The following is a 27,982-nucleotide window of genomic DNA, read 5'->3' on the forward strand; positions in this document are numbered from 1 at the left end:
TTTTATAATTTAAAATACATATTTAATGACAGGTCATCAAACCGATAATCAGAAAAACTGAAGAGTGCTTTCCCTTTATAATACGACATTAAAATGCTGCCTATGGGTATTTTGTAAAGTAAAAAGTGTTTGAAGTTTAATTTTTGTTTTACAAAAACCAACACCATTAAAGCCAACATGATCATTTGCCACTCACCCAACCACTGAGGTAACAATATTATAAAAATATGTAAAAAATATTCTAGATTCATAATTACTAGATATGCTGATTCCCACAGAGCTAATATAAATTGATTATTAAAAAAATAGTTTTCTTTCCTTAAAAACACTTGGTTCATTTACCATTAAATATCAGGTAGATATTTGCTATCCTGAAGTACCAAAAAATTACAAATAAAAATGACAATGTTTAGACTCTGGGTTTCTTGTTAGGTGGATCCTGAAGACTAAACTTTGGGATTTCACCAGAAGGAGCATATGGAATTCTCTTTGAAGACACCTTTTTCCCAATTGTTTCAATCTAGAAAAAACAAGGAGGGGGGGGAGATTTTAGAAAGAAAACTAACAAGTATAACACATAAATGTAAAAACTCTATATTGAAGTATAATAAGGGGAAAGCAGAAAATGTTTTCCAAGTTGTCTGAGTTGCTATGAAAGATCTTTGGTTCCTTGCCTATTTTTTATGTTTTCAATCCCATGTATGCTGCACTTTTCATAGTCAGATCTAGATACTCCATATCTAGATACTCCAGCCAGTCCCAACAGCAGACATCCCCCCTCCCCGCACCTCAAACAGAGCAGAGAATCATATGCTGCTTTTGTTATGGTAGCACATACGGAAGCAATTGAGACACTAGACTCCAGTTAATTCAAATTCTCTCTCATACTCTGTTTTCATGCCCATTTCCCTTATTCTAAAAAACTTGCAGAAGCTCTAGTCTATTAGCATTGTTTTTGGGAGTTCAGGCTCTAGAGTTTGGAGGGCCCAGTTGGAATCCTACTACATTACCTAAGCTCTCTAGGTTTTTCTTCCTTATTTATAAATGTTACTACTACCACCTGCCTCAAAGGGTTGTGGTAAGAATTAGATTAAGTGCTCAACAGTGTTTGGCATACAAGTCAACCTTCAATGAATAAAGTCAAATTGTATTTTGGATATTACATTTTAAACTCTTTTCCATATATTCAAAATCATCAATCTTAACTTTAAAGACATTGCTTCTTTAATAGTCATAAGTTTGCCCAGCCAATGTGCCTCAATGGTTGAGTGTCAACCTATGAACCAGGAGGTCACGGTGTGATTCCCGGTCAGGAATAAAAGACCTGGCCTCTGAGGGGTGTGTGTTTTTACTAGGAGCCCCAGCTGGTTTGGCTCGGTGGATAGAGCATCAGCCTGCAGACTGAAGGGTCCCAGATTTGATCCCAGTCGGGGGCACATGCCCGGGTTGCTGTCTCAATCCCCAGTGGGGGGCATGCAGGAGGCAGCTGATCGATAAGTCTCTCTTATCATTGATGTTTCTGTCTCTCTCTCCCTCTCCCTTCCTCTCTGAAATCAATCAAAATATATTTAAAAATAAGTAAATAAAATAAAATGCTTACCAGGAAAAGTTAACTTATAAGAACTAAAACTCATTTGAAACAGATACCCTTTACACATCTTCTCCCTTACATGAGTTCAACAGGAATGAGAGAAAGTCTGTCTATGCCTTGCAATAATCTTTAAAAAATAACACTGCTGAGTTTAGTAAGGACCGGGAAGGCAAGTTGTTACTCAGTAAGGAGGGGTGGGAGGAAGAATCCCAAGGTCCTTGGAGAAACGTTAACAGACGAGGCTGCCATCTGATTCTTGCTGCAAGTGAATCTCTCATGAATGAGAAATGAACACGATTCTAAATAAGAAAGAGCTTCAACAATTCGGTGAAGGTTAAGTCCAGATCTGATATTTTAACAGGAGATGAGGCCTTCTCAGCACACAGCCAGCTCTGAACTCTGTCGCTTCCACTCTGCTAGGGGCCTATGCTGACAGCAATCTCCCGGCACATTCTTTAACGCCCCCCCCGCGCCCCCCACCTCCAGAAAGTGGCTCCTTCTTACTAATCTTAGGACGCCTGGTAGAACTGAAATCAACATATGAACGTTCTGTTCTGGGCAGAGGTTTCTGTCAGCTCTCTAAGCATTCCACAGTTAAGTGACAAACTGAAGCAGCAGGGGGCCAGGACACTGAAGCTCCCTTGTCTCCTCAGACCTCTCTCAGCACTAGGACAGTTTCCGAATTCAGAAGGCATAGATCCTATACCAACATGTGGCAACTACATTGCATTCTGCGGTTTTCCAGTCATTTGTGCAGGAATGAGAGACCTGACCTCTGAGGAGTCGGTGTGCTGCAGACAGTTTAGCAAAGCAGCCTTGGCAGTTACAGGAAAAATTTTTTTTATATCTTTTCATGATCTTTATGATACAAGGTCAGGCAGGGCATATTTTGTCCCTATATGATAGGCAACTAATAACTTTATCTAGCTACTATGTAAGGGAGACCAAGTCTGAATGACCTTTAGATCATACATTTTTTTAAAGTATATTTTTATTGATTTCAGAGAGGAAGAGAAAGGGAGAGAGATAGGAGCATCAATGATGAGAGAGAATCATTGATTGGCTGCCTCCTACACGCCCCCCACTGCGGATTGACCCCGAAACCCGGGCATGTGCCCTTGACTGGAACTGAACCCGAACCCTTCAGTCCTCAGGCTGATGCTCTACCCACTGAGCAACACCAGCTAAGGCTAGACCATAAATTTAAGGAGGGAATAGAATAGTTACAAAAATCCCACAGAGACTTCCCAGAGAACTGCCCTAGAGTCATGTTATTATAAATGAGAAAATATTAAAATACTAAAACACAACACCATTGGAAAGCAAATGGCCAAACAACGTAACACCAGTCTAGGCCATGATTACCTGGAAGCCAATGGTTTGCAGTTCATGGTGGAGCCCATCCAGGACTCGCCGTCCGTCGAAGATGAAGGCTGGCTTCAGCATTTTTTTGTGGATACGTTCATAATCTAATTCCTACAGAGACAGAACCAAAGGAGCAGTTAGAATACACGCATGAGCACATATTCAACCCCAACTGGTACTAGAACACCTCTAAAATTTTCCCCAATGCCATTTCGCCACCTCACCTTAAACATGTCCCACTCGGTGCAAATAACAACAGCATGGGCACCATCACACGCTTCATATGGATCCTTAGAAATGGTCACAAGTTGGGACACTATAACAACAAAAAATTGGCAATAGGAAAGGAGTTATTTGAAACTGCATTTTTAAAAAATATATTTTATTGCCGAAACCGGTTTGGCTCAGTGGATAGAGCGTCGGCCTGCGGACTGAGGGGTCCCGGGTTCGATTCCGGTCGGGGGCATGTACCTGGGTTGCGGGCACATCCCCAGTGGGGGATGTGCAGGAGGCGGCTGATCGATGTCTCTCTCTCATTGATGTTTCTAGCTTTCTATCTCTCTCTCTCTCCCTTCCTCTCTGTAAAAAATCAATAAAATATATTATTTTGAAGTGTGAGTGAGGGGAATGAGGTGGCCATGAAGCACCCCAGGGGTGCCCCAGAAGCATCTGCTTGGAGCCTCTGGGGCTTTTTAGAATATGTAGGAAAAATCACTGATTTTTTAGAGAGAGTGTAAGGGAGGAGGGAGGTGAAGGAGAGGGAGGAAGGAAGAGGGAGAGATAGAGATAGAGATAGAGATAAGAGACACATCAAATGCCTCCTGCAGGAGCCCCGACCAGGGATGGGGATCAAACCTGCAACCAAGGAACACACCCTTGATCAGGAATAGAACCTGCTCTAACCACTTAGCAAACTGGCCAGGGCCTAAGAGTTTCATTAGAGAAATGATGGTGAAACAGGTCCACCAATATTCAAAGTGATTCATGAGACTCAAAGCCTTACCTTGATCATCCTCTGAAACTCCTGGATGAGACAGATCCACCACTATTTGTTCCCTTGGCACTTTTGGGTCATATATATGGAGGTGTGCACCTTCGTCCATCAGATATTTGCTAATATATATACTAGAAGATTCTCTGATGAAAAAAAACCAGTGTTGTTAAGCTTTTTAAATGGCATATATTCTCATACCTTAGGCATTTAATATGCAGGGCGGGGCAAAAGTTTACAATTGTGAGTATAAGAAACAGAGTTTATTCTTATATTTTTTCCTTTTTAATGAATTTATTGGGGCAACAACTGGTTAACAAAATTATACGGTTTCAAGTGCACAATTCTACAACACATTACTGTACACTGTATTCTGTGTTTACCACCCCAAGTCAAGTCTTTGTCTATCATTTACTCCCCTAAACTGTCATGCACGTCTCTCCACTGCCTTTCCCTCTGGCAATTACCACACTGTTGTCTGTGTCCATGAGTTGTTTTTTCTGTTTTACTCAATTCCCCTACCCCCCATATTATATTTATTAATTATTGTATTATTTTCCATATGAACAACTGTAAACCTACTTTTGCCCACTCTGTACAGGTAAGATTCTATATTTCGTGAAGATATGGATGTTCATTTATTTTTATTCTTTATACTACATACATACAGGTGTTTTACACACTCATCCACCAGTCAAACACCAGGATAAGATAAGGAGTTAACACTCTCAAAGGGATTGAAATATTTTAAAGAACTAATAATACCTTGTATCACCAGTGTCCTTTTTGAATGCAAACCCCAAAATAGCTATCTTCTTATCAGTCACTGTATTAAACAGACCATCTATAATCCGGGAAGCAAACCTCCTCCTCTGGTAGTCGTTTATATCTATGACCTGGAATTACATGTACAATTATGCAACGACTGAAGAGGTACCGCTTGTACCATACATTGCTTTGTTTTATGATGCTAACTGTTGTATGAATCCAAGCCTTATAAATTAACAGGAGACAAATATTAGCCAACCGCTTTAGTATCTACAGATTAAAAAAACAAAAACCCCCGCCCCCCTCTTTAAAGCCATACTAAAATTTGTATTTTTCATTTGGCTTATCTTTCCATGCATCAGGCTGGGATGGATGTAAAGATGGAGAACACAGCATTTGAGGTCCAGCTATGAGGCCAGCCTAAATAAGCACATTCAGTGTTCTCGTTAGCTAACTTCTCCAAACCCTGTGGAAGGAGGGCTGTGAGCAAACAAACCCCAAACTACTTCCTCATATGCTTACTCCCACCCCTCACCACAATTGAGTGTGAATAGAAAGTGGACAGAGGACTGTCAAACATTGTAGAGTTACAGCTGCCTCTGGATGAACTATAACACGATGAACATTGGCAGTTTTTAACTAAATGTTATGGGTAAAAAGTCTCTGAACACCTAATTGTTTTTCTCCTAAAAGTTTATAAACAAGACTTTGACCAAATGAATGTAAGGAAAGAGACTACTTTTCCGTGTGTGTGTGTGTGGGGGGGGGGGGGGTGTTTTTTTAAAGGCTCTAAGCTTCAAGGGGCTGTATCCTGAGAACGGGAAATGAGCCCAAAGTGTTGGAAAAGCAAACCTTTATCTGCATTTGCCCCCCAAAGGACAGTAAGATAAAGCTATCGTGTGGGATTGACTATACATTTCCATTTTTTAAAATGTGTATTTCCGCCAAAACCGGTTTGGCTCAGTGGATAGAGTGTCGGCCTGCGGACTGAAAGGTCCCGGGTTCGATTCCGGTCAAGGGCATGTACCTGGGTTGCGGGCACACCCCCAGTAGGAGATGTGCAGGAGGCAGCTGATCGATGTTTCTCTCTCATCGATGTTTCCAACTCTCTATCTCTCTCCCTTCCTCTCTGTAAAAAATCAATAAAATATATTTTTAAAAAATAAAAATAAAAAAAATAAATGTGTATTTCCTTACATTCCTACCCACTGCTGAAATCTGAAAAACTACAAACTTGGGGGGAAAATATTTGGGAAAGGTACATATACTGGCTGGTATCTTGGATAAATTACTTAACATCTGTAAGTTTCAATTTCCTCATTATAAATGAAGGATAATATTAGGACTAGACAAAGCACTTATAAATATAGGCGAAGCACTATAATTGAGGACTAGGCAAAGCACTTAAAAAAGAGTCTGGCCCAGCTGGTGTGACTCAGTGGTTGAGCACTGACCTATGAACCATGAGGTCACAGGTTCAATTCCTGGTCAGGGCACATGCCTGGGGTTGCAGGCTAGATCCCCAGTTTGTGGTGTGCAGGAGGCAGCCGATCAATGGTTCTCGCTCATCATTAATGTTTCTATCTCTCTCTCCTTCTCCCTTCCTCTCTAAAATAAATATATGTTTGTTTGTTTTAAAAGAGAGTCTGGCACAGAGTAAGGACTCAATAAATGTTAACTCTATTTCCAATTTGAGAAGGTCTCTAATTTTAGCTCAAAGGGACGGGACAAATATCAGCCTATGCAAACCACATGAAATCATTATAATACAGATCCTTCCTTTATTTTGATTTTATGCATTTAATGATAAATAATTACAATTTAGAGTAAACAAGAACTTTGAGCAAGTTCTTGCTTTACTCTCGGAGCAAATTTAGTTATAAAATTACAAGAAATACTCCTTTATCAGAAACTTCTATCACAGTTGATTAGCAAGAGACAAAAACACCAAAACCCAGTAAATAAACCTAAAATTTAAAAATTGAATATAGTAATAGTTGAGTTCCTGGAATAAATAAATCCTATCAAAAACATTTCACAAAGGGTGACATTTTTAATTAGAAGTTAATCATAAGTTGTTGACTATAAAGATCAATACCTGTTGCCAATAATGAGCTACTTCAGGCAGATTCAGAGCCTCACAAAGATAAACCAAATTCAGAACATCCTTTTGAAAACAGCTCCCACCAAAACCTAGAGAAAGAAAAAAGAAAATGACAATATTTTCATTTAGGATACCACAAAACTGAATCGTGACAAATTAGTTATACTAAATCAGAGGACCTATGCTGGGATTTTAAATACTAAAATTTGAATACTGGGAAATTAGTGGGTTTACAAATTGTGTGAAACTTGCTGGCAACTAATCAATTCTATAAATAAACCCCAAACAATTTTCTAGCTAAAGTTTTATTATTTTCATATTTTCTTTTTTCTTCTCAGTCGTCTATCTAACTGCCCCACATATGTAACTTTAGCACAGACAGAGTGACAAACTTTTATGAGCCAGTAGCAAATATTTAAATCTTTGTAGGCCATACAGTCTCTGGCACAACTTTCTTTTGTTGTTAATCCTCACCTGACAATATTATTTCCATTGATTTTTAGAGAGAATGGAAGGAAGAGGGAGAGACAGAGAGAGAGAGAAATATCAAAGTGAGAGACATATGGGTTGGTTGCCTCCTGCACATGCCATTGAACAGGAATGAAACTCGTGACTCTTCAGTCCGCAGGCTGATGCTCTAACCACTGAGAGTACCACCCAGCGCTCTGACATAACTCTTCAACTCTGCCTTTGTAGCTCAGAAACAATCATAGACTATATGTAATAAAATGGTTGGGGCTATCTTCCAATAAAACTTTACTTACAAAAATAAACTGGGCCGGATTTGGCCTGAAGGCCATATTTTGCCCACCCCTATTCTAGTGCAATGCCGTATACAGTGAGGGATGGCATGAGCTCTGGAGTCAGAAACGCCTAGCCACTCAGTAGCTGTATGACTTTGAGCAAGTTGCAAAATGTCCCTGAACCTCAATTACCTCTATAAAGAAAATACCAGCACCTTTGTAACAGGTTGTAAGGATTAATAATGAGATATATAAAGTGCTGGTTCCAAAGTTGGTGCACAATATGGCTTCAGTAAATTGTAGTTATTTTTATTAAATGGTAGCTAGAAGAAAATATCAAAAAGATACAAAAAGCCAGGGAAATCAGTATTGGAAAATGGCATAAGGTCCCGGAAATACAAGAAAGGCTGCCCTATGGATCAATGTGTAAAAGGCTCTGTATATGCCCTGGCCTGTGGGGCTACAGGTAGTGGGTTCAATTCCCAGTCAAGGGCACATACCTGGTTGCAGGTTTGATCCCCAGCCCTCGTGCAGAAGGCAGCTGGTCAATGTGTCTTTCTCACATTGATCTTTCTCTCTCCCCCTACATCCTCTCTCTCCCTCTCCCTTCCATTCTCTCTAAAAATCATTGGAAAAAATATCCTTAGGTGAGGATTACAAAAAAAAATTTTTTTAAAGAGGCTCTGTTTACTTTTACATCAACCTTATTTACTTATATCCAAAAATACAATCAAATCAGTTCTCATTTTACTTGGTAGTTATGTTCTACAGATTACTGAATTAGCAAATACTGTAGCACTGCTCCTAGATGAAATACAGGGTTAGGTTCCTATGAGCTTCTGGTCACATTTTCTTCAACCAATCAATCAATAATCTTGTTTTATGTGTTTCTGTTTAGAGACACCTTATTTAATACATATTATTGATTCATTAACATTGAACTCACAGCCATCAGCACTATCACGCATGCAGGAATGAAGCTTAACCACATGCATTTTCTCCTGGATGCATTTTAAACAGTGAAACCATAACCAAAAACCACAAAAATGCAAAACCCTTGGAACTTAATAAACCACAAAAACAGTGCATGTTTGTAGTATGAAAGCTGAAACAGGAAGGCAAGAGCACTGCCTTATTCAGCTCTAGCTGGGAATGTATGTCAGGTGACTCAAATTTTTTGCTCCTCTGTTCATTTCTGCAAAGAACCACAAAGCACCCCGAGGATTGATTAGGAGGTTAGAAATAAACTGTAGTGAGTAAGCTAACTCACAAATATGGAATCTGGAAATAATGAAGATCAAAGCCAGATTTCTAAAAGTATATTCCTAAGAAGAGCAAATGATAGCAAATTTTTGCTACTTGCTTTGGATATTACTTGAGGTTTTTTAAAATGTGGTCTCCCAAACTTATTCTTCTTAAATGTTCTTACTAAATACCAATTTATTCCTTCTAAAATACTGAAGTATGTTTATCCTACTAATCGGTCAATAATTATTAAACAACATAAGTAACTGTTACCTCACTTAAAAAGTCCCTCATAGCCCTGGATGGTTTGGCTCAGTGGATAGTGTTGGCCTGCAGACTGAAGGGTCCTGGGTTTGATTCCGGTCAAGGGCACATGCCTGGGTTGTGGGCTCGATCCCCAGCAAGGGGTGTGCAGGAGGCAGCTGATTAATGATTCTCTCTCATCATCAATGTTTCTATCTCTCTCTCCTTTCCTCTTTGAAATCAATAAAAATACTTTATATAAAAAAAATTCCTGATAGGCTGAAGGTTACATGTATAATGGAATGATTATTTTAAGGGTAGTAAGTTAAACAAAGGCTTCCTTAAATGTATTTTTTTAAGTAGATTTTTATTGATTTCAGAGAGGGAGAGGGAGAGAGAGAAACACCAATGATGAGAATCCACGATCGGCTGCCTCCTGCACGCCCTTTACTGGGGATTGAGCCAGCAACCCAGGCATGTGCCCTGACTGGGAATCGAACTGTGACCTCCTGGTTCATAGGTTGATGCTCAACCCTGAGCCACACCAGCTGGGCGAGACTTCCTTGAATTTAGAGACCCAGCGAAATGAACCCACTTTATGTGCTGAAATTTTCAGCTTACCAACACTGGCTTTCAGAAACTTATTTCCAATTCTCTGGTCCATTCCAATGGCTGTTGCCACCTCTTCTACATCAGCTCCTGTTGCTTCACAGAGGGCACTTATAGAGTTAATGCTGCTGATTCTCTGGGCAAGAAAAGCATTTGCTGCCTTAAACAATAAAAGGAAAACTATGATAAGCTAAAATAGCAATTTTATACATCTGGATTATATTTCACTGTGTTGATGCAAATTACTGAGGGAGATATAAAATTACTGAAGGGCTCAATTTGAGGAGTCAATAGATAGGTTGGTAAGGGAAAATGTCTTAATTAGAAAAAGAAGATGATTGTGAAAGAGGGTAAAAGAAGGGAATGACTTTAAAAAATACTTTTATTCTACTCTCCATTTTCTTAAATTTTATTAAAATTATAGAATTTTCCAGAATATTTTTTATATAAGGGGGAATATTTAATCCCCTTGTGAAAATTATTTCATAATGTATAAGAATATTATCTTCAAAAGGATACCTTTTGTTAATATTAAGAAAGTAGCTGTGTAACCTAACAGTTTATAAGAGAAATAAATCCTTGGCCTTAAATTAATGGAGAGTTGAATGCTATGTACCAACCAGTTTGGAAAGTTCTGAAGACCAAGTGTTAGTGGTGAGGATCTTTTCTTTTGGAACCCAGTGCTGATACACAGCGCAGAGTGCCTGCACAGCTCTCTGGCCCTCTGGGGTTTCATCCCCTCCAATCAGTACTCTGTCTGGGTTCTTTAGGTCCTTGATGGCCGTTCCTTCTGCCAAGAACTCAGGGTTGGACAGAACCTAGAATCCCAATGCAAAGGAAGTTTTAAGCTAGAGTTCACTGTGAACAAATTTAAGACATCAATATTTACATATGAAAAACCAGATTCTAATGCTTCCTCTTTTTTATACCTGTAGATTCAAGTTGGGTTTTGTGTTTGCATCAAATATTTGCCGAATACTTTCTGCTGCCCTCACAGGAACCGTGCTTTTCTCGGTCACAATTTTGTACCCATGTGAGTTTTGTACAATGCGTCTAGCACAGGCTTCAATGTACTTCAGATCTGCTGCACGGCCCTTCCCCATTCCGAAGGTTTTTGTCGGAGTGTTCACCTGGTGAAAGTATCCGGGATTAAGAACGGATTATTTGTGAGATACTCAGCAATTTCAAGATAGGCCATGGACCATCAATTAGCTAGTCAAGTGGGAAGTTACCTGTCATCAGTAGCCCTGATTTTAAAACTCATTCGCTCCTCAAAAACAATACATTTTATAAATATAATCACCAGAAAGAATAGCTTGAAGCTTCTGGAGAATTCATTCAATAAATTTCTGTTGAGAACTACCATAAATGTGGCAGACACCAAGCCAGGCAAGTTCCAAGCTAAAAAAAGTGCTAGAGCTGCCCTGGCTGGTTTGGCTCAGTGGATAGAGCATCCGCCCACTGACTGAAGGGTCCCGGGTTCGATTCCAGTCAGGGGCACATGCCCCGGTTGCATGCTCAATCCCCAGTGGGGGACGTGCAGGAGTTAGCCAATCGATGATTCTCTCTCATCGTTGGCGTTTCTCTCTCTCTCTTCCTCTCCCTTCCTCTCTGAAATCAATAAATATATATATATAAAAAAAAGTGCTAGAGCTGTAAAGATGAATGAAATAGTTCTTATCTTAAAGGACTTCACAATCTGAAATGAAATGTAAATTTTCTCTTCTTTCCTCTCTTCATTGTATGTAATATATTATCATGGTCTTTAAATTCCTTTCTTACTATCCTTCTTTATAGACCAATATCAATAGCTTTTAAAAATGTTTACAGTATCATTCACAAATACCTTCTTGGCTCATTAAAGCTAAGAATCATTTAGCATTTTCAGCATACACAATACTACATAGACAAAGACTATCAAACAGAAAGAAAAATAAATCCTGAGCCCAGAGTCTAGGCATTTCGTTTCGGCTTAGTTCTATTACATAACCTTGGGGAAGTGTGGCTGCCTTTGCCTCAATGACCTCATCAGGATAACACACTCTTTAAAATCTAACACATGAGTTTTATAACACTCTGATAAAAATGAAAGTACAAGAAGAAGAAAAAAATGGAAGTACACTGAAAATTATAAAATTCTATACAGGAATAATTTCTGAACCAGGAGGAAGAAGCGCCAATTTTCTTCTCTTGACAAGCTTATAACCTGATGGAGGACTAAATAAAGAAATCAAGCCAAAATAAATCAAAATTTGAGGATTGAGTTGAAAAGCAGGAGTGAAAAGCAGGAAGAAAAAGTTGTTTGCATGTATAGAATAACTGAGGAAAAGAAGTAGTCATGAAGCCACGGTGCAATGGAGTAAAAAGGGAAATGATGGCTGGCTAATGGATAAGGCGAAACATGCCAGAGATGGGAGATGATCAGATGGCTTCCCTCCTGCAAGCTTAAGTAGAGGATGAGTAGGTGAGTCATAGAAGCTGCACCAATTGCTCTGAAGTAATTAAAAAGGCCAAAAAGGGAGAGATTGGCTTCATTACCACTTTTTTTCTGGAGTTCACATACTTCACAATACTGCTTCTGTCTCGCCAGTCAGAAAACACCCTTTCTTTAACTTATAGTCATTAACAACATGCATAGAGGGTAGATGGACCTCATGACATTTCTTCCCTTTATCTCAGGGGACCCAGTCAAAACTCACGCCACTGCCTTCACCTTTACTCTGTAAAGCCCTAACGGTCTGGAGTCCTATAACATCCTGGCTCAGACACCAATTGGTGATAACTATACCCGCACACACAGAATATGTGAGTAGATGGTTACCAGGACAGCAAGAAATAAGTTACCTGGGTTCAAATACTGGATTATCAGAGTTTACTCCCAAGCATTAAATCTATTTTTTTTTTAAATTACAAAGTGTAGCCATACTATGAGCTGAAGGTGTCTGTAGGCTAGCCTGACAACCTAACCAACAGATGCCAAGTTCCAAATTAATTTAAAATGAGTTTTGGAACATAATTCATCTATATAGGAGATGCCTGTAAGTTTGCAAGCAAACTTCACCTGATTCTCTTTACCTCACCTCCACCAACCGAAGGGGGAAAAATGATGAAATAAAATACTATCACCATATGTGCTCACACATTACCAGCACTTCCTAATTCTAGATCTCAAACTAGAACTTTCTCTGAATTTATTTGTTAAATGATCTAATGACATATTTGACCAAATGATTACAGGGTTTGGCAAGGTGTTGGACAAAGTCAGTGACAACCAAAATTCAACTGGATAATGCTATCCTAAGCAATGCTGTGGCTTACTACACTGCATTTACTATTAAAATAAAATGAAACATCTGTATAGACAAGAATACATTAAAACACACACAGCAAAGGAAAATACTTACAGAAATAAATACAAGATCAGCTTCTTTAATGGCATCATCAATATTGGTAGAAAAAAATAGATTTTTTCCTCGACAGGCTTCTACCACTTCTTTTAGTCCTGGCTAAAAAGAAAAAAAGAAAAGGAGCTGTACATACTATTTACCAGTTATATGAGATAACTTAAGAATATAGAATTACATGTGTTAAAGAAGCAGAAGTTTATATTGTAAGTTAAAAGTCTAGACTCGCTCTCAAATAACACCTTTGTACAAAAATCAAAGATCATACACCAAAGGCCATAAAGTGTACATTATTTAACATTACTCAATAAAGCAAATTAAACCTCCCACAATTAAAGCAGCAGCTTATTTTAATGCTTTGTCATTGTTTACCATGTGCCAGATTATTTCATAAGAGTTAACAGTTAACTCTTGAGTATCAACACAATTATCAGGAAATTCAATATCTTCTGTGAGTTCAAACAAACATTTGATTTCACATTATCATTATGAATATAATATGGGTTTTTACCCCCAAGAATTTAGGCCATACAACTGGTTGTGAAAGTCACTATTTACAAATACATTAATATATTTTTTTTTCTAAGTCATACTGTAAGAAACACTTCTAATGAGAATTGTTACTTTTCTCATAGTTTAACAGATCTAATAATGTTAAGAATATTAAGCTGTGCTGCACCACCTAACAAGTATTCCTGTCCCCCCTCCAAAAAAAAATCAGAACTAAATCTGATCAGACCAGTCCAATAAGCAAAATCCAGACTGAGAATTTCTACAGGATAAACAACTTGGTTTCTTCAATAAATAAACTAAAGAGAAAAACCGAGAGAGAAAGAGATTAAAATATTGTGGTCTTGAAAGACACTTAGGTGACACGAATCTGCTGGGATGTCTGGATCTTACTTGTACTCTGATTCAAATAAACTATGGGAGGAAGAACATGTATAAGAATTCTTGATATTAAGAAATTGTTTAAAATTTTATCAGTAATAACGGTGATGTGCTTACATTTTTAAAAATTTATTTTTAGAGATACATAATGAAATAAGTATAGATGAAATTATAAATAAACAGGAGGTGGTATTTGGGAGGGGGGACTGGGCCATATTGATAAATTATTGAAACAGGGTGATGGGCATATGGGGATTATTACCCTATTCTCTCTGCTTTTAATACATTTTAAATTTTCATAATAAAAAGGAGGGGGGAAAAAGACTAAACCACTGACACTTACTTTTCTTGGCAGAGAGGTTCAAACAATGCCCACAATAATATTGATGTTTATAAAACTATCTGCGTATATAGCAAAGTAAAAAGCCACTTCAGGGCTTCAGGTTTAGAGTTATATCCAGAAGCAATTTACTTTTCTTCATGGTTCGGAGGCTTTTGAAAATAAGCAATTAGAGGAAGTGTTAAATGTAAATTCAATTTTCATTAGTTTGACTAAAATATATTCTGGACCAGCAAAATACACGAACCACGATAAGCATAAATATAGTGTCATCAATGAGTAACGTTTCCTTGTTTATTTTGACTAGATTCTGGAAAATCAGACTAAAAGGGTATGGGATTTTGCAGAGAAATTTAATTCAGTCCTATGTATAATCTCCTAATACTGTATTTAAATTAACTTAAAATTAGGGCAATGCAGAATTTCTTTAATATGTTTTTTTAATTGACTTTAGAGAGAGAGGAAGGCAAAACACCCACGCAGGGATGGGGGAGGGGCAGAGAGAGAGAGAGAGAGAGAGAGAGAGAGAGAGAGAGAGAGAGAAACATTGATGTGAGAGTTGAGTAGGACGTTGAAAAATGAGCATACTACACAGCCAGACTGAGGACTGAACCTGCAACTGGTATGTGCCCTGACCAGGAATCAAACCAGCGACTGACCTTTCAGTGCACAGGATGATGCTCAACCAGCTGAGCCACATGGGCCAGGGCTTTTTGTTTGTTTATTTGTTAATCCTCACCCAAGAATATTTTTACATTGATTTTTTTAGAGAGAGTAGAAGGAAGGAGGAGAGACAGAGAGAGAGAAGCATCAATGTGAGAGAGACACATTGATTGGTTGCCTCCCGACTGGGGCCAGGGATTGAGTAAGCAACCAAGGTATGTGACCTTGACCAGAATGGAACCCGCGCCCCTTCGGTCTATGGACCGTTGTTCTACCCACTGAGCCAAACCAGCTAAGGCAATGCAGAATTTTTTTTTTTTTGCAATGCAGAATTTATACTAAGCTTCAATAAGACCTCAAAATTAACAACTACATTACTCTGCTAAAACCAATGGGATATTTGTAGATCTGCAGAAGTGATGCAGAAGCAATTAATAATATAGGTTCTACCTCTTACTAGAGTCATTATGTAATTATCATAATTAGTAATTAGAATTTATATAATACTTTTTATGAAAAAATTCAAATCCTTTCACAGGGTAAAATTATCTTTAATTTTACTCAGGAAAAGAAAATTATTCATTTTGTTTTTTAAAAAGTAGTTATTAATGCCTTAGCTGGTTTGGCTCAGTGGATAGAGCGTAGGCCTGCGGAATGAAGGGTCCTAGGTTCAATTCCAGTCAAGGACACATGACCGGGTTGTGGGATCCATCCCCAGTAGGGGGTGTGCAGGAGGCAGCTGGTCAATGATTCTCTCATCATTGATGTTTCTATCTCTCTTTCCTTCTTCCTTCCTCTCTGAAATCAATAAAAATAAAAATAAAAAGTAGTTATTATCTTTATCAAATTACAGAATCAATAAAACATTAAATTTAAAAAGTAGTTATTAAATTATTTTGGTGAACAATGTTAACGAAAAAGGCAGACTATTCAATAAATATGGTAACACAAAACACAATGTTTTAATTGCTAAATATTAACAGTATCTACCACATTATTTTCTGAGTAAAAACTTAAGTAACTTAGTACCACATTTTACATTAGAAATCATTACTATTTCTCATGGAATACAAAATGACTACTTGTTTATTAATATAGTTTTGACCCATAAAATATAAGCCTATAAGATTAGAAAGAACCACAGTAAACTTAAACTCCTGGGCTTTAAGTATATTTCATTGGGTTTTCATTGTGGCCTGATAAATCTTTTTTTTTAGAGAGAGAGAGAGAAAGCGAGAGAGAGAAACACTGATTTGTTGTTCCACTTATTTATACACTCATTGGTTGATTTTTGTATGCGCCCCGACCAGGGTTCAAACACGCAACCTTGGCTTTTCGGTACAATGCTCTAACCAACAGAGCTACCTGGCCAGGACTTCACCTTACAACTTTTTGACTGAACAATGATGCAAAAGCAATACGCATTCAGTAGAAACTGTACTTCGAATTTTGATGTCTTCCCAGGGTAGCAATACACTGTTCAGCAGCAGTGACCATGAGAGATAATCTACAGTGTAACGTGTTCGCCAATGTGTTTTGGATATTGTATTTTGCATCCCATCAAGTCTACAAAACATCTGTGTTTATTGTTTCTGGTGAGAAAAGGAAGGCAATTGTCTTGAGATAGAACTCAAGATAACGGTCCAACTATAAGCTAATGTAAGTGTTCTGAACACGTTTAAATTTGCTAAGTTATGGTGTTCAGTAGATTAGGAATATTAAATGCATTTTTGATTTACAATAGTTCTAACTTATAAAGGGTTTACCTGGATGTAACCCCATTCATAAAACGAGGAGCACCTGTACTGCTCTTTACTATTCACAATCCTTGACCCAATACTATCCCTTTTATCTTCTTCAGAATATTTTACCTCTCAATTCCAGACAATTAAGATTACCAATGTCAGTCATCTTTATTTCAGGTCCCCACCAGCAAAACTGTCTATATCAGTGATGGCGAACCTCTGACACGCGAACTCATTTTTTTGGTTGATTTTTCTTTGTTAAATGGCATTTAAATATATAAAATAAATATCAAAAATATAAATCTTTGTTTTACTATGGTTGCAAACATCAAAAAATTTCTTTATGTGACACGGCACCAGAGTTAAGTTAGGGTTTTTCAAAATGCTGACACGCCGAGCTCAAAAGGTTCACCATCACCGGTCTATATGTTTCTCCATCCTTGTTTGCTTCCCTTCAGTCTCCAAGAAGCAATTTTTAAGGCTAATCCCTCCATTTGTGCTTTTGATCCCACCCTTCTGCTCTGTCTACATTATTCCATCAATTAGCCCTTTCTTCTTACGCTTTTGACTATTCCTTCTCTATGTGATTTGTCTACTTCAGTTTATGAACGTGCTCAATCATCAAATATAAATAAAATCATTGCATTTACCCTGTGCCCCTCTTCAGTGACCACCCTCTTCTAAATTAAAGTCTTACTTTTCTTTTCTACACTTTCACCCTCAAGCTCCTATCATTTGTAATTATTCTTGCAAAAGTTATAATCCCCTCCATTATACAAAATTTAATGAATACGCCTCAGCCCTTATTTTTCCTGCATTTGTTATAGTTGACAGCTTACCAATTGATTCAGCAAACATTTATTGAACACTTACTATGTGCTCTTCACTGTGTTAGTCACTCAACCAAGACATGCATCTCTATGGCATCTGCACTATTAAAACTCTTCTGGTATGCCCTGGCTGGTTTGGCTCAGTGGACAGAGTGTTGGCCTGCAGCCTGAAGGGTCCCGGGTTCGATTCCGGTCGGGGCACATGCCTGGGTTGCAGGCTCAGTCCTCAGTAGGGGGCGTGCAGGAGGCAGCCGATCAATGATTCTCTCTCATCACTGATGTTTCTATCTCTCTCTCCCTCTACCTTCCTCTCTGAAATCAATAAAAATTAAAAAAACAAAACAAAAAAACCTCTTCTGGTATTTGGTTTACCTTCTCTGAAATTCTTCATTGCTTCTCTATGGCATTTCCTCCTATACCTACAATCATGATTTGCTTTATATAATTAGGTGTTTCTATGTTGGGGACATAAATGTTTACAATGGTTATATCCTCTTGTTCGATTAATCCCTTTATCATTATGTAATGTCTTTCTTTGTCTCTTATTATAGTCTTCATTATAAAGTCCATTTTGTCTGATATAAGTATTGTTCATTTGCATGAAATATCTTTTTCTGCCCTGGCTAGGTAGCTCAGTTGGTTATAGTATCATCCCGATATGCCAAGGTTGCAGGTCCAATCCCAGTCCCTGGTCAGGGCACATACAAGAAGCAACCAATGAGTGCATAAATTAGTAGAATAACAAATCGATGTTTCTTTCTCTCCCTTTTTCCTCTCTCTCTCCCCTGCCTCTCTATAAAATCAAGAAATAATAAAAAAGGGCTTCTGTCATGAGTGGCACACATAGAGCAGCTTGACTGCTCTACGTGCGGAATCGACATCAAGAGATTTCAGAAGCATAGCTTTTTGGTACTTGGGCAGCTAGTGATCGTTGGTCCCGGCCCCCGCAATAAATAAATAAATAAATAAATAAATGAATGAATGAATGAATGAAATAAAATCAAGAAATAAAACATATATCTTTTTCCAGCCCTTTGCTTTTAGTCTGTGTATGTCTTTAGTTCTGAGGTGGGTCTCTTACAGACAGCATTATATATGGGTCTTGTTTTCTTATCCATTTAACTACCCTATGTCTTTTGATTGAAGCATTTAAGCCATTGATATTTAAAGTGGTTACTGATAGGTACATATTTATTGCCATTTTTTCTTTATTGTTCCCCCAGTATTTATATATAAAAATACTGAATAGAAAATGCTACCATCAAATTTTCAAATGCTTCCCGGTTGGGCTTCAAAATCATTATCATGAATTCATTTACAATGAAATAATTTTTAAAAAGGGATGCAGAGAGCTTAATAAAATAGTTAAAAGCATATTTTCTTAACTATAAATTCTCTAAATTCAGAAATTTTGAAATTCTAATTAAACAAACTTGTGATACTAAACACTAAATATGAAAGGCACCATTTACCAATCCAAGATTTACCTGATGTAAGTACAATAATCCAAGAACTGTAACAGACTTATATATGAATTAATATTATAAACATCCATAGTTTTGTATTTCCTGAATACCACTTTTTAATTTTACTACTATGTTATGGTAGCCATAGTAAAATTGGGAAGTAGCGAAAAAAATTACCCATAAACTCACTGCACTAATACAACCATTATTAATATTCTAATTTACTTCTTTCCGGTCATTTTCCTGGTCATACTTGACATAATTGTAATTATAATGTCCACAACACTGTATATCTAAATTTTTAAATTTAATTTCCTATCAGTTTCAATCATAGATTTTTTACATCAATAGTAAGTTATTTCACAAAACCAGTAAGAAAACAAAGAACATAAGAACAAAGAGTTGTACAATATGGTTTACCTCATAAATAGGCAGCGTAGGAGAGTTCCATGCATTGATTCTTGATTCATTGACATCAACAACCGTTACCTTGATTTCAGGGCACATCTGAGCTATGACACTACACGTGGGTCCTCCAACATAGCCCGCACCGATGCAACAGATCTTCTTAATTTCAAACATGACTGTACTAGAAGAGAAACATAAGACTGTTCTACTATTGAAAACAGAACATTTAAAATAGCTTTGCTTATTCATCACACAATAAAAATTGTCAAGGTGCCATATCTGGAAAGATTTCCTACATTCACACTCATTAAGAATTATGAAAATAGTGATAAAAAATAACATTCCACTTGGATGACCAAACCTGTTCTCAGCTGCACTACTATGAAACATAAGGAAAAAATTACAATAATTGGTAATACTGGAGAAGAGCCACAAAGATTATAATGACCCAATATTTAGAAACTCAAGAAACAAAATAAAACCTTACTTAGGCCTCTTACTACACTAGAACAACTTTGATTGCGGAGGTAAAGTTCAAGGGTGAAATACCAGTGCAATTCCTGCTTCAATAAATGCTGGTATACAAAGGTCGGCCTTGAGACCGGTTTAGACAAACACAGTGATAGTAAGATTAGTTCTGCCGCCCAGAATTATTGGCCTCTGAGATTACACTCTCTACCCAGTTTGGCTTCAGTTTACTTTTAGGTATCTGATTATGATCTTAAACTCAATTTCAAATTTAATCAGAAACCATGAGGTAGTTAAAAGAAAGAAATTTCTGTGGTAGCCAAAGCTGTTAACACAGATTTTTTTTTTAATCCTCACCCGAGGATATTTTTTCCAGAGTGTGTGTGTGTGTGTGTGTGTGTGTGTCTTTTTAGAGAGTAGAAGGGGGGGAAAGAGAGAGAGAGAGAGAGCGAGAGAGAGAAACATCGATGTGAGAAAGACACATCGATTGGTTGCCTCATATGCTCCAATGGGCCGAGGATCGAATCTGCCCTTGACCACCAGGAATTGAACCAACAACCCTTCCGTGCACAGGCTGATGCTCTAACCACTGAATAACACAGGCAAGGGCTTGACGGATTTTCAAAAACCATTAGTTAAATTGATTTACACTAATCAAAATTACAAAAGACTAATTTATACATAAGAATGTCAGTTTATTCATTTTAGTGAGAACAAAAACTATCAAACTGATCAAATTCTCAGAATTTTACTCCTTGTCAAGACCACAGACATCTAATTCATGGATTCCAAAGTAAAGAAAAATGATAATCAGAGAATTCAGTAACTTTTTAGTATATTCCTACATGAATCAGAGAAGGCTGATCTCATTACAATGCCTGCCAAATATATCCCTAATCTTCACTGGTTCTCTGGGTAGATTTCCCTACTGGAAACGAATGAGCTGACCAAACCATAAAAGTATCCTGGTTTGTATTATTAACAATTAACCCTGGCTTATAAATTGATCGTTAGTGGTCATAATTAGTGGATATCAAATCATAGAGCAGTGGTTCTCAACCTTGGCTGCACATTAGAATCACCTGGGAATCTTTTTAAAATCACGATTTCTGGGCCTCATCCTCCAGAAATTCTGTTTCTTTGTTACTAATGTTGTGGCCCCACCCCATAACAAAGAAACAGAATTTCCAGAGGATGATGCCCAGAAATCAGGATTTTAAAAAGATTCCCAGGTGATTCTAATGTGCAGCCAAGGCTGAGAACCACTGTCATAGAGTCTAATCTCTAATGACTTTTTAAAACTGTATAAAGAAACAGAATTTTAGTAAAACAATAAATATGAGCAGAAAGCAATACTCTTAGTGATATACATACAAAGATATTTTTTAATTTTTTTGTTTTGAATAGGTAATGCATTCATATGGTTCAAAAATTAAATCCATATAACAAGGTACAGGCAGTCCTCGGGTTATGGAGGACTCGTTTTGTGGTTACGTCACCATCTCCCATTTATTTATAAAAAAAAAAAAAAGTTCCGTCATTTTAACGTATGTACATATGTGCTTTATGTTTTTTATTATTTATTTCCCACAAGGTCAGGAATTATATTTCTTTTAAATTTTTTTTTTTACTGTTTCACTTCATTACTGCTGTGTATGTGCTCCATGTGAGTGGCGTAGGTGCTTATGTAGGTGGGTTCCGACTTAGGGCGAAAATCGCGTTATGTCGAGCCGTAGGAACGGATCTCCCACGTAACCCAAGGGTCTACTGTATATACTCTAAGAAGTCTCATGACTACCCCATCCCTATCTACTTTGTTCCCACAAGCAACTCCTTTATTAGAATTTTGTGTATCCTTCCAGTATTTTTAACTCAAGTAAATATATAGTAAATTCTAATCATCTTTTCTTCCTAAATTCAAATGATAGAATACCATATGCACTATCAACATTTGTTTTATTTTCCACTTAGTGCATTCTGAAAGTCCTATCCATTTCCTCTCCTCTCTCTTTTAAAAAAAAGTTATACTGTATTCCATTGTGTGGATGTACTTACCAATGCTAAATCTGGTAGATTCTCCCCTTGATAATCTAAATGGATTAACACTTAGTTTCCTATCATGTGAAGCCATAAAAATATGATATTCTTGCGCCGCTGGCATGGCTCAGTGGTTGAGCACTGATCTATGAGCCAGGAGGACATGGTTCGATTCTTGGGCAGGGCACATGCCGGGTTGTGGGCTGATTCCCAGAGTGGGGTGTGCAGGAAGCAGCCAATCAATGATTCTCTATCATCACCGATGTTTCTAGTTCTCTCTCTCCCTCTTCCTTCCTCTCTGAAATCAATTAAAAACATTTTAATTGATATTCTTATTAAACATTTATGATTACAAGATTCACCTCAGCAAAAATACAAAATTTACTTTTGGCAACCATCCATCTTTCATTTCTTCACCCTTCTACTTTTCAGTCCTGCTCTTTACCATTGTTCATGCCTCAAGTGTTCTATACACCAGGAGAAAGAAAAACTACATGGGAGGAAAAGACTGCATTGGGGTAGCTAACTGGCTAAAGCTCCCACCTGTGGGAAGGGGCCTTCTGACTCCGGAACAGGTTTACCAAAGATGTGTCTCCAGCATTCGCTGCTGCTCTTCCCACCTCTACAACAGAAAAGGCTCAGCATCTGTTTTCAAAAAAATTGCTTCAAGCCCTAGCCGGTTTTGCTGAGTGGATAGAGCATCAGCCTGCAGACTGAAGGGTCCCAGGTTCGATTCCGGTCAAGAGCACACATGCTCGAGTTGTGGGCTCCATCATCAGTAGGGAGCTTGCAAGAGGCAGCCGATCAATGATTCTCTCTCATCATTGATGTTTCTATCTCTCTCTCCCTCTCTCCCTTCCTCTCTGAAATCAATAAAAATATATATTTTTTAAAAATTGCTTCAACTTAGTTCAGGCCTATTCCCATCTTCATCTTCATGAAAAATTAGTATTTCCAATGTAAGGGTCTACTCTACTGTGTAGGCATAGCAGAAAATTTGGCCATAGAGGGATACAGGACCTGACACTCTGGTATTTAACAATTTATTCTAGGGAATGATTCAATTGAAAGACATTAAACACCCTACTATGTAACATCCACTACTGGTCTATGTACTATGGATACATAATACTAGTAGTGAACATGAAAGATAAAGTTCCTACTTTTATATGGCTATATTCTAGGAGAGCACACAGACAAAATAATGGCAGTTGTGACACATCCTATATAATAAAAGCCTAATATGCTAAGGATCTGGTCGTCTGGTCAACCAATCAAAGCATAATATGCTAATGATATGCTAAGGCTTCTCAACAGCTCGCTATGATGTGCACTGACTACCGGGGGGGGGCAGACACTCTGATTGGTAGGTTAGCTTGCTTCTGGGGTCCTACCGATTGGGACTGAGTGAGTCGGGCTGGACACCCCTGGAGCCCTCCCCCAGTCCCTCCCAGGCTGGCCAACCTCCTGCGTCCCTCCCTGGCCCCGATCATGCACCGGTGGGGTCCATCAGCCTGGCCTGCGCCCTCTCACAATCCAGGACCACTTGGGGGATGTCGGAGAGCCAGTTTCGGCCTGATCCCGCAGGCCAGGCGGAGGGACCCTACGGGTGCACAAATTCATGCACTGGGCCTCTAGTTCCATATAAAGGAAATAATCATGTAGGAGACAGGGAGGGAGGGAAAAGCTGTCTGTGGAGAAAGGACTACATTAGATACGGTAGTTAAAGAAGGACTCTCTGAGAAAATGACTTTTAAGCTGATTTAAAAGTTGAAAAGTTGCTAGTTGCACCCAGATAACATGGCTAAATTATACAAGGCAGTATAAACAATAAATGACAAAATGAGTGTTAAAGTCTATGGCGGGGGGGAAGTCAAAATAATTAGGTATCTACATCAAGGCAAATGTAAAAATCTAAGCTTGACCTAAAGAATGAGTAAAATATAAAAAGTATAGATTAGTAGGGGAGGACATTCCAGATGAGACGAAGAGAATAAATAAGGACTTACAGAGAGAAATGAGTCCAAAGAAGTGAGATCTGTCTTGCTGGACAAAAAAAGTGGATGTTAAGAAGTAGTGAGCAGCAATAATTGTCTCCTAGAATGGAAATGAATTGAAAGTGGGTCTTGAATGCCCCTCTCAGGAAAGCATGGCCATAACAATCCATGGGACTACAACTTAATAACTTAAGGTAACATGGCGAAAGTAACCTAAGAATCAATGGCATTAATGTAGCTAAAATCTAATAATTACACAAAAAAAGGGGGTGGTGTGTGTGTGTGTGTTGAGGGGGACACAAAGGGAATGATCAGTCTGGAAAGAGGGAGTTAAGAACAAGAATGACATTGTTTATTTCAGTCCTGTCTACATAAGAGTACACAGAATCTGGAAGTCAGAAGTATTCTGATTCCAGATAATAGGGCAAAAACAGGCTTTCCCAATGCTTGGATAGCATATTCCCCAAGATTCTTTGTTCTGATTCCATGCTGCCTTACGAATTCAGAAATACTAGAAAGTGATGTCCTGGATTTGAGACACAAGTATTCTAGGCACTGGAATAAAATTTCTCTACTGTGATAGCAAAGCTCCATTCTAGTTTATTCATCAGTCTCTTATGAGCTTAATCATCATAAGTTAACATTTAAAGCCTCATTAACTTTGGGTGCATGGAGGTGGCGGGGGGGGGATGGTACTACCTTCCAGATATGAAAGGCTGAAGATCAAGTCCTGAACTGTAATGAACCTGAAGAACTACTACACTGTAACACCCTTAATGGACAGCTAGCCAACCTCTCTCTCTAAGTAAAACCAATAAATCTAGAATATGTAAAAAGTGTCATCTCAAAGTATTTTTGGACCAGAGGATTTCTTTGGGTTACCACTTAATCCCATAGTTCAGAGGTTAATAGGGAATCCTATGCCCTCAATCTCAAGCAAAACAGGTGCTGGCTGCACATGCTTAAAAATGCAGGCAGTAATGCTGAACTTGAGGGTTTAGACGTAGATTCTCTTGTCATTGAGCACATCCAGGTGAATGAAGTTCCTAAAATGCAGCACAGAACTTACAGATCTCATGGGCAGATTAACCCACACAGGAGCTCTCCCTGCCACATGGAGATGATCCCACTGAAAAAGAGCAGAGTGCTCCTAAATGAGAAGAGGAGGTTGCACAGAAGAAAAAGATAACCCAGAAGAAACAAAAACTTCTGGCTGGGGAGTAAATTCAGTATAAAATAAATGCTAAAAAAACAAATAATAATAATAATAATAAAAACATGGATTGAATATGTACATGAGGCAACTTGAGCTCAAGAAGTGCATAGTTTAATAAGGTACTCCCAGTGCTTACCTGTTGCTATTCGCCTTGATACCTAGAAAAGTAGGCTCTCAATATATATTAATTGAATGAATGAGTAACTCTCCATGAGGGTCTACCTTTATAAATGAAGACTATTATTTTAATATCTTTAGCTTAGATGGCTGATCATACTATTTTTGCAGAGACTGCCCAGAATCCTATCATCTTCTCCTCTTTAGATAGAAATTCAGTATGTCTTCCCAGTTATTTCTTAACTACCTTGATTGCAAAGCTGTATTCAGCTTGTCTCACGTACAACAGATGGAATAAACGACTGATAGCAGGTGGACCTGTATTATAGAATTACATATGTTTCTGGGGTCCCTGCATTGCTATTTCATAAGAAGTATGGCTGTAAATGACAATGGGAAAATTACAGAAGAAGTTAGATGTACAATCTGTGCAAATCCAAATAAATTATCTTTAGAAATTTCAGTAAAATTTTCAATACGGTTTAATATGGATACAGTGTTAGCTATAAACTTTCCCCAACACATTTCATTTCTACTTTTATGTACCTTCTGACCCTCCCTACTGGGCTGTCAGGGAAATGGGCATGTTTGCTTTATAAGTCAGTTTGAAATGAGTTTTTTACCTCTGTATTTTGGGAAAGTCACAACAAACCAGGCGATTCCAAAACCACTCTTCATTTAAAATTTTACAAATTGAGGTCAATATTTCTACCTAGAATATGTGGCTAACAGATAGGGAAGGTCCTATCAAAATCTAAACTAAATATAATCTCCCCTCCGCCCCCCCCCCTTCATATACTCTGCACAAAGCAATGGACTGACTATAGCTGGATATATCAACTTCACAAATCATTTTAGTCATTTTCAAAAGTTATATCCTAACAGATGCCTGACCCAGGAAAAGTACTAATCAGTGATAGAGTGCTAATGTTAGATCTAAAGGGTTTCTTTAGCTGTGGAAATAGTGAGAGACTGAATGGAATATGCTTCTTAGTTGTAGATTTTAAAAATATATATATTTTATTGATTTTTTTACAGAGAGGAAGGGAGAGGGATAGAGAGCTAGAAACATCGATGAGAGAGAAACATCGATCAGCTGCCTCCTGCACATCCCCTCCCGGGAATGTGCCTGCAACCAAGGTACATGCCCTTGGCGGGAATCGAACCTGGGACCATTCAGTCCGCAGGCCGACGCTCTATCCACTGAGCCAAACCGGTTAGGGCTTAGCTGTAGATTTTATGTTAGAGAAAGAAGTACAGCGGTCAGAGAAGAAGTGGGATCCTCCCAATCAGGATTGTCTACCACTTACCTTTAACTAGCTGCTGGGTACTAACAAGCACATCTCAGAGCAGACAGTAAGCTCTTTCATTTGCAGAACCCCCCCCTGAAGAAACAGACCAGACTACTGTTCTCTATTTCTTAGGGGACTTGAAGAAACTCAAAGGCTCACTGTCTTTGAGGGCAGTCGATGGACAGCCCTCCTCTGTACATATATCCATAAAAAGCTCCCTACCAGTGAATCCCTCTTTTCTCGATTCCAGAATTCTCAACCCTACTCAATTACCTTCCTATAGAAGAGGTATAATTGATCAAAGTCTCACGCAAACATGATCTCCTAAAGCACCCACGACAGGCCTCCCCTGACATGAAATAAAAACCATGTATATGGTGTAGCGGCAACAACGCATTCCAGGACAGCCCATACAGATGCCACAATAGAATACCTTCGGATTTCACCCTCAAAAGGGCTTTCTGGCTTCGTTTTCTCGTTGGTTTCTTAAGAAGAGCCAATGGAGGGAAGAAAGCAGCAGCCCCCAGGTAAGCAGACTTCACACAAACAAAAGACCAGGCGTGATTCTGAGGCCAAAATGGGGTCCCTAAGCAGAGGACCGCTTCCTTCGGGGGGGGGGGGGGGGGCGTTCGGCTTTCTGAGCGGCCGGGGAAATCTCCTTTATTTCAACTCAGAAAGTGAGAAAAAGCAGACAGAGAAGCGACGGGAAGACTCGCAAGCAATACCATCCCCAGGGCAGCAGACCCAAAAGGCGATTCCCGCCCAGAGCCTAGAGGAGGAGACGGGGTCTGGAGACAGAAAGCCCGGGACTGAGCGCTGGGAGGGACAGGGAGCAGCGCGCACCCCCCCGCCCCGCTCCCTGCACACGCCGCCGGGAATTCCAAGCACCGAGCGCGGCTTCCGCTCCTGTCCCCGCGGCGCGGACAACTCCTCCCTCTGGGCCGCACTGCAGCCGCTCCGCCAGGTCTCCTCTCACTGCAACGAGAGTCCCGGGCCTGGGCCCGTATTTAAAGGCTTCTGCCCGAGAAGGCGGAGGCTTCATTCCCCAGTTGCCAGGCCCTCCTGGACTCCTCTCTCCTCCGCAAGCCTGCTCCTCCTCCCGCCACACCAGGCCCCGGGGCCCGCCCCTATTTCCTGGGGTCCAGGGGCGGGGCAGGGCGGGGCTAGTCGCGGCTGGGATGATCAAACCACGCCCCGGTCGAGCCTGGGCCAATCCGCTCTGTCCAGGTAGGCGGCCCCGCCCCTGCCGCGAACAGCTCTGGGTGGAGCTGCGCGCGCAGCGGTCCTCTCTGACTGCGGGGCTGGGGCCCTGGCGCGTCACCGCCTTGGTTGTCAGAGGCACTGGGATCACGGTTGCGCCCCGCTTCCCTCCCGGTCACCGGGTGCTGGCTAACGGTCCGCGCCGAGGTGTTGCCGCATGCGCACCAGGTCCGCCATGCTCCGGGGCTA

The 27,982-nt window shown here is 39.2% G+C and overlaps 1 protein-coding gene across 4 annotated transcripts; it reads right to left on the reverse strand.

Annotated features, from left to right (window-relative positions):
* Positions 1 to 27,653, reverse strand: UGDH (UDP-glucose 6-dehydrogenase). 4 transcript variants are annotated; one of them, XM_006759294.2, is made up of 13 exons: positions 27,412 to 27,653; positions 26,980 to 26,983; positions 19,419 to 19,587; positions 13,064 to 13,165; positions 10,589 to 10,789; positions 10,280 to 10,477; positions 9,672 to 9,819; positions 6,814 to 6,908; positions 4,713 to 4,843; positions 3,960 to 4,093; positions 3,181 to 3,272; positions 2,957 to 3,067; positions 1 to 520 (listed from the first exon to the last, which is right to left on the reverse strand). In XM_006759294.2, the coding sequence occupies exons 3-13, from the start codon at positions 19,578 to 19,580 to the stop codon at positions 410 to 412; spliced, it is 1,485 nt and encodes a 494-aa protein (XP_006759357.1). In that variant the 5' UTR covers positions 19,581 to 19,587; positions 26,980 to 26,983; positions 27,412 to 27,653; the 3' UTR covers positions 1 to 409. The 4 variants fall into 4 exon arrangements, with proteins under 4 accessions (XP_006759357.1, XP_015416501.1, XP_015416499.1 ...); XM_015561015.1 differs by lacking the exon at positions 26,980 to 26,983 and having other exon boundaries at positions 19,419 to 19,591; XM_015561013.1 differs by lacking the exons at positions 26,980 to 26,983; positions 27,412 to 27,653 and adding an exon at positions 23,921 to 23,991.
* Between the last annotated feature and the right edge of the window lie 329 nt (positions 27,654 to 27,982).

The sequence above is a fragment of the Myotis davidii genome, unplaced genomic scaffold (assembly GCF_000327345.1).
Source record: "Myotis davidii unplaced genomic scaffold, ASM32734v1 scaffold235, whole genome shotgun sequence".
NCBI classification, from domain to species: Eukaryota; Metazoa; Chordata; class Mammalia; order Chiroptera; family Vespertilionidae; genus Myotis; species Myotis davidii.